General features: G+C 38.3%; 1 protein-coding gene across 1 annotated transcript; it reads left to right on the top strand.

The window, feature by feature from the left end:
* Positions 1–4,682: 4,682 nt before the first annotated feature.
* LOC119745057 lies at positions 4,683–6,224 on the top strand. Its single transcript, XM_038221280.1, has one exon. It carries the CDS (start codon positions 4,683–4,685, stop codon positions 6,222–6,224), a length of 1,542 nt encoding a protein of 513 aa, XP_038077208.1.
* The last annotated feature ends 1,759 nt before the right edge of the window (positions 6,225–7,983 follow it).

Below are 7,983 nucleotides of genomic sequence, written 5' to 3'. Positions count from 1 at the left end.
AAATTTATTTTCCAATGTACAAATCTTAAAGAGAGGCAAAGCATGACGTAATTTTAAAGCATATTCTTTGTTAACCCACCTGCCAAATAATTCAGTGTTTAATTTCACTGTTGTAACCCTTCCCCAGGGTCATGGGGTTTGTTCCTATTTGTGGAATAAAACATAACACAACATAACATAACATAACATAACATTATTCTGTTCCTGGGGTGAGGGTTGTGGCTTTAGTGTAATAGATAAAGAATTGAAACATGATGTATTTACTAAACTCGTATGTATTTGGCAAGGGAAAGAAGTAACAAATTATTTACTTTTACATCTGTAGACAGTGTGAGAAAAAGTTGTAATTTTGAAGTAAGGAATTGAGTATAAGTGTTTAAACAAGTTCATGAAAAAAAAAGAAAATGTAGAATTAGTTTTAAGTATTCCAGTTAATATAATAGTATTTTTGAATAATAAACTTGCATATATACATATATCACTGCTTGCATATGTGACCTGTTGTCAAAATATAATAGACTTTCTGCATAGTATTTTCTTTTTACATTGTACATGTATGTGATTATTAAGAAGCTGCGAAGTATACTATTAAACCCTGTCCAAGTACCGGCACCTTTGAGTGATATTTTTTCTAAATTTAGATTCTGTGTGTCTCATACATGGTTTGTTTTACAATCTCAATTACAATTTCAAATCAGTTTGGCAATTTTATTGACAAGAGTTTGGCTTTATTATGTCTAAACGTGTTTGAATTTGTGAGCACACATCGTGCAAAATATAATACAATTTGACACAGTTAATGTTAATATCTTGTGGGGAAGGCTCACCATGCATACTGTTGCCACCAGGCATACCGGTAGCACATTTGAAAAGTTGGGAGGGGGTTGGGGGGAGCTGAATCTCGTATTACATTAATGGTTGTTGTTTCTTGTTACTTGCAGTTTCTATTTTGCCTTCTACTCTAAATTCAAATTATATTTTTAGCTAACAACCTTTTTTCCCCTCCATTTTTCGTCGTAGTGGGGTTCAAGCCCCCAAGCTTCCCTACCCCTCCTTGGGTGCACTGCTGTCCATTCCAAAGAATATTACACTCAAATATCTAAATCCATGCAGTGTTAAAACAAACCAGAAAACATGTGTCACATACTATTTTAAAAATATATATTATTTAACATTAAATCTATGTCAAATGCTATGGATTTTGAGAGGTCTCCGGAATACTGTTACTCTTTTCTCAATTAAGGAAACTTTTCCTTCTATAGAGACAGCCATGGTCCAGTGGTTATGGTGTTTGACTCATGTACGATGGTACATGGGTTGGAACCCTGCAAGGAAAGTGTTTATGCCCTTGGGCAATTAACCTATCGCGGTAGAGTCACGCCAACAGCTTGTGAAATATTGTCCAATTGTACATGATATACAAATGGGCGCGGAATGCGCAAAATCCAAGACAAACCCTAATATACAAGATCTTTGCATTGCATATTTGTGCAAAACATGTGAATATATACATCTGAATAAGTGCAAAACATGTGATTATCTTCTTGCATTGTTTAGGAAACACTACAAGGAAAGTCATTTGAAATTTTCAGATTGTTGGTAACGTTAATTGTAGTATGAAGAGCTCCTGTTGGTATATACTTAATCCATACCCACCTAGGGGTGTGCATCGGAACCGGGTACTCAAGTACCAGACCACTGATGTCAGGAACCGTTTACAGATTAAGGGATTGGGTACCCGTAAGTTACAGCCGGTACCATAACCAACTTTACAAATTACCTAGTGCCTTAAGTTCTCTAACAATGAAACGAAAGCCTTTGAATGCCATTTGTGGGAAATGTTTACATTGAAAACCAGGCTACATGTACATGGAAAGCCAAAACTTATTTGACATTTTGTGCATTTTAATGCATGACAGATAATGCTCACAAAAGTTGCAGTTCTGGTTCTAGTTGTTACACACTTTTCCGATTTTACCAGTTCACTCATGGGTGCTTCCCCCCCCCCCCCCCCCCCCCCAGAAAAGCAAAAAAGGGGGGGGGGGAGAAATGCAAAAGAGACGCGAAATCATATTGTTGTTAATTTAAGGGGGGGGGGAGTGTCCCTGCCCATCCTTGAAAAATTATCAATCAGGAAAATGCTGGAAAATATAGGAATTTTGGGGGGAAAAACTGTGCTTTGCCCCCCTCTGGAAAATATCCTGTCGACGCCCATGGGTTCACTACATCACCCTATCACCGGTACGTTTTTGTCACCATTGCGGTTAGACCGCAAAGTTACCCTCACACATGCCCGATTCCATTCTGTAATTGGTCACATGATGATCAGTCACATGACGACCAGTCACATCATGATAGAATGGCAGCTGCCAAATTTGAATCACGAGACTTCCTTTGTGAGTCTGATTGGCTAACATGAATAATGTAACACACTGTGGTGCAGTTGCTAATGGGTTAAAAAGTCCCGAGTTCAAGGGTCAAAGTATCCAAGCAATATAGTTTACCCATTCAAACCTGTGTTTTTTTTATTGTTATGTAAATTTTATCCAAGACGATCAAGCTCAATGAAAAGTCCCATATGAGAATATTTACAATACTGGTGAGATTTGGGGGTGAGAAAATTAACATGATTGAATCCAGATTAAATTTATAACCTTCTTGTTACCTTATGGTCTTTTTATTGTTTTCTCATGTGTGTACATAGTAAGAGATTTAAAGGAGATAACTTTATGGCCACTGGAATTTTTTCAGTTATTTCGTGTGAAAATAGGGCACAAAATTGACAACAAAATGTGACATGCAACATAAGGGGTATTTCCTGTTACACTGTTATTTATTTATTTTTGACAACTGATTTTTCCATAAAAGTTTCTTTTTATAAATACCAGAAGTTCCTATGGAAATACTTCTTTTTGAAAAATGTGGAAATATGAAAACACTAACGAATGTAACATTTGGTGTCAAACATGTTACAAACATAACATGGGCATAACAACACTCGAAAACAGACATGTCCTGATTGAAAGTAGAGTGATTGTAAACCATCAGCAGTTATGACATTGTTAAAAAAAAAATTATTGACTCACATGTGCTTACCATGTACAAAAAAATCATGTTAAGAACACAAATCACTTTGGTGTCCAACTGTTATATACATAAGATTTCATTTTTGCTTCTACATAGAGTGAGCAAATTAAAACAATATGCTTTAAACTATATTTGAAGTGAAGCTACCATGCAAACATACATGTACATTTTGTACTATTCTTCATTCATAACCTTCAAATATAAATGAAGAAAAGGTGCATGGTTAACTTTGGTGTCCACACAATTGATACATGTTACATACGTTAGAGCAAAATGTGAAATTATTAAATTAGGCTACATGTTAGGCTCTACATCATATTTTGATTTCTTAGCATGCAATTGTATAGAATCTTCATTAACTGTTCATTTTTAGTCTATTCCATACATTGTACATGTAACTCACTGTGGTTTAAGATGTTTTGTGGATGTTGGTGTCGTTTGTTACGTACGTAAGATATTATGACATTAATGTCTAATAACTATCTCCCAACATGGTATGTACAATATTATAACACATTTCTGTACTTCACATGACAACATGATTGTAATAATATATCATTTAGTAACTACAATGTAAAATTAACCAACAGCAAAAGCTGAAGTGTTTTCTGTAGATTTTATCTAAGGCCAAAAAAACAAAGTCTCCGGTTTCTGGTATGGAGCTTGCCAAAAAAGTGGTGCGGCGACGCGGTTTTTTTTTTTTACCCGACTTTTTTGCTTCAAATGTCGGCTGATGACTGCAAATGGTGCCCGACTAAACTTAGTGCAAATATATGCGAGTCCAGAGAGGCCACATAAAGCTTATTCTCGATCATAACCCCATCTAAAAACATGTTGAAATTGCGCAGCAGCAGAATTCCAGTCAAACCAGTGAGTTTGGCGGTTTTGAGACATCATCTTTCACTGAAAAAACAACTTTTTCATTTTGCCGACGCGCATGGCTACGGCGACGCGCGAGCATACCAGACACCGGAGACTTTTTTTTTGGCCTAACACATATTGTAACGGCGTCTTTCAGTACATTGATCAATTGGTCATTTCTCTATAATCCAAAGTCCTGGTCCAATGTACCTTGATATTTCAAGTGTTGGGCTCCCTGACTAATGCCAACTCATAACCACATATCACAAGTTATCAACCTCATAAATGTTGTTTATAGCACAAACAGGACATTATGTTACGTACGTTAGATTTAATTTCAGAAAATAAATAACTATGAAAACTGTACTTTGGATTGAAAAACTGTCTCTTTACTTTTAACTTGCTTCCTAAACATGTCATAGATTCAAATAAACACAGACAAATTACTGTTTTTTGTACTCAATTTTTGAGATGGCTGTCACACTTTAGTGACCCAGTATCTGAAACTTACTCATATGGAATATGCATTAAGAAAGCAGGAAGTTATTTTGGAATGTGCAATGATAGTAATGACAGAGCACAATCGCCTTGTGCTTCATGGTGGTTTTTTTTCTTCTCAACATAGGATCAAGGACGGAAAGTATTTTGATCGGTCTAAAACTAAAACACAATCACAGTTTTCTGCAAACAGGAACATGTACAGTGCACTCGCTCGTTTTGCAGGTTTTCACAAAATGGCGCCAAAACATGGGAGAATTATTCTTGCATTTGTTTTTCTGTGGCTCTTCCTCCCTTGGATGAACTGCCAAACTGTTGTGGCACAACTGATAGTGGACGAAACGCCACAGGATGCCCAGGTTCATATCGGCCAAGAAGTAACTTTCATCTGTGACTTGAGAAACGCTGGAGGCTATAATGTGTTTTGGTTTCATCAACAGAGAAATATGTATCTTACCACTGGAAGGAAAGTAAATGCCGGTGTAATGCCAGCAGAGCTACGAGATCGCGTGTCTGTCGTTGGTAGAGCGGATCAAGAGGAATTTAGTTTGCGGATTGAGAATGTACAACGTGCCGATGGTGGGGATTATTTTTGCCAATATGGCTTACCCGATGAGATGTTGAAAAACGCAGGTATAGCAGTACTTACTGTTTTGATCCCTCCCAGCCTGGAGTCACCTTATTGTCAAGTTGATCTAATATCAGGGACCCGGGTTGATCGCTTTGAAGTGGGTGATGAGGTGAATTTTTACTGCTACCAGACAGATGGGAATCCCCCTCCAGACCTCACACTTTTAAGAGGTTATAACCAGCTGGCCGGTCCGAGTCGTACGGTCACTCACCGGTACCTGCTCACCGGAGATGACAATGGCGTGACTTTCACTTGCATCATGACCACACCTGCCTTGGATGAGCCGCGTAACTGCTCTGTGGTTCCACTAAGAATTTTACCGAATGCCACCATCCTACCAGCAGTATCCATGGTTGAAGAGGGGGACCAAGCATCGTTTGAATGTTACGGTGAGGGAGAGCCTATCATCGCTAACTACAGATGGAGGGTAGCAAGTGTTGATACTGGAGAGATTTTACCGGCAGATAGGTACTCAGTGTTTGAAAATGGCCGATCCATGGAGATAACAGTGATGGAGAATCTTGAATTAATATGCATTGTCAGTGTGCCATCTGGACTGTATGGTAATACCACCGCGAGGGTTGAAGTAGTCCATAGGGAACAGACAATGAGTGTCAGTTGGCTACTCACAGATAAACTCTCCAAGGAACCACCCTGCACTTGTCCCCAGAATGAACAATTATCTCCAGTCTCTGTGGCTTTGATTGTGGTTGTGTTGGTCCTAGCAGTAGCAGTGATTGTCCTCATCATCTTGCTTGTGTGGCAAAGAAAACATTACCGGAAGTCTACAAGCCCCCCAGCGGGACCGAGAATGACGCAAGCAGGCCATGAGTACGATGATGTCCAAGATGCGGCAGAGCAAGGCCAAGAAATGCAAGACTCTGCTTATGCTGCGGTCCAGGAGGATAGGGATGGTCCTATCACCTCTGAGTACCTGGAACTGCAGGATTCTCCTACGTGCAAGGAAAGCCTCGAGTATGCTTATGCCTCCTACCCAGAGCGCAAGAATGATCCTACTACATCCGGAGGCAAAATTGGCAAGGCTGTTCCACACCCTGTCAAGATAAAGAAGCAGAGCCTGAGAGTTCCCATGCAGTATGCATCTGGGTATGAATTGCCATCCAAGCTAGCAGCAAAGATGAAATGAAAAAAATGAATATTAAAGTTGCGTTCCCTGTGCTCTTCGACAAATTTGATTGCTGGGGGGGGGGGGGGGTTGGGGGGAGGGGGGTATTAATAAATGTTCAACTATTTGTATAAATGTCTTATTCCAACCAAATATTTTGATTGTCTGCAACCCTCTGGAAAAGTTTGTTTGTTTTGGGCACAAACAGATAAGCTTTCAAGCAGAATGGCACCCGGTCCGTACATTATTGATACTGATTATGGGGTGGGAACCAGCCTACCCTGCAGAGGAGAGCGGGTTTAAAACAAGAAAGTTATTAAAAACAAAAATTTGCAAAACATTTTTTTCTTGAATTATCGTGTTTGATTGTTTTTTTTGGAGGCTTGTTACAGATGATATTCTTGAACTATTAAGAGAACAAAAGCGCAAACTAAATATTTTTGTTTTTGCTTTTGTTACAATGTTTGAGTTGTTTGGATATGACGTGGTTGGTGACATTGGGTGAATTTTCCTAACTTTCCTTCATAGGAAAAGTTGTAGCTTTCCAGTAACAATATAAGTGTTTAAGCAAGTTTATTGAGACATAGAAAGAGGTAATTAATTTGTATGTTGTAGTTAATATAATAGTATTTTAAATAATGAACTTGCATATTATACATCTCCTCGCTTGCATGGGTGACCTGTCTCCTCAAGGTGAGCATCAAGTCGGAAATTGCTATTTTGAAATTCAGTGGGGTTAAGCCAAAATTCAAGGGGGTTGTCCATTTTTTTGTTTTCAGGTGGAGCCGTTTAATAAGTTGACTTTTAAGCAAGATTTTTAAATGCCGTTTTCTCAAAATGGGGTTGAAATTATATTTAAAAAAAAAACGGTTTCCTATTAGGTTTAAGGAAGTTGCATCATCAAGTTAAACTTACAAATGTAAGTCAGATCACGACACTGTCCATTGGGGGAAGAAGGTGTAAATTTTTGAATGAAGGAATTTTTAAAAATGTATTATTGGTAAATTTAAACAGGAGAGGAGAGGTTTAACTCAACAAACTGCTGTACAAAAAAAATTGGCAACACAGATTTAAGACACAACTATTAGGGCCTACTTTTGTCTGCACATGTAACTTGTAAATAAGCTGATACCAGTTGCTTTAAATGCTTAATCAGAATCTAGCAAAACATGACAAGAATGACAGTTATTTTTTTTCAGAGAAGCAAATGGTACAGTGACATTTCGGTGAATGTATTATTCTGTTCATGGTGAGGGTTGTGGCTTATATAAACTGTAATAGATAAAGGATTGAAATATCATAATGTATTTACTACAATCGTACATATCGTCACCATCACCACGAACTGACACTCACGCGCGCAGTGCGGCACTTTTAGAGCGCACCCGTGCATTTTCGTTTTCACGAACTGACACCCAAGCATGATGCGGCAATACAGAACGGAGAAAAACGATTTGAAAGGTTTGACACAAATTTAATCTATCCGTGTACTTGTGTGATTATACAAATTTTTAATTAAAAAGCGTTTCAATTGGTAAAATTAAGATCAGTGTCAGTTCGTGAAACCGAAAATGCACGGGGTAAAGTGCCGCACTATAGAGGATGTCAGTTCGTGAAACCCAAAATATCCTGGTTCTGTAATTTATACGTGGGCGTGCAGCGCACTTACCCGTGCATGAGTGTCAGTTTGTGGTGACGGTGATGATATTTGTCAAGGGGATAAAGTAACAAATTAATGACTTTTTCATCTACATGTATTTACAGTGTGAGAAAAAGTTGT

Source organism: Patiria miniata, unplaced genomic scaffold, assembly GCF_015706575.1.
Source record: "Patiria miniata isolate m_02_andy unplaced genomic scaffold, ASM1570657v1 HiC_scaffold_7, whole genome shotgun sequence".
Taxonomy (NCBI): Eukaryota; Metazoa; Echinodermata; class Asteroidea; order Valvatida; family Asterinidae; genus Patiria; species Patiria miniata.
The sequence above is the reverse complement of the archived record's forward strand: the minus strand, read 5'-3'. Positions and strand labels throughout refer to the sequence as shown.

Excerpts from the sequence above, each read along its gene's own strand:
- LOC119745057 (XM_038221280.1), top strand. The coding sequence starts at position 4,683 with ATGGCGCCAAAACATGGGAGAATTATTCTTGCATTTGTTTTTCTGTGG.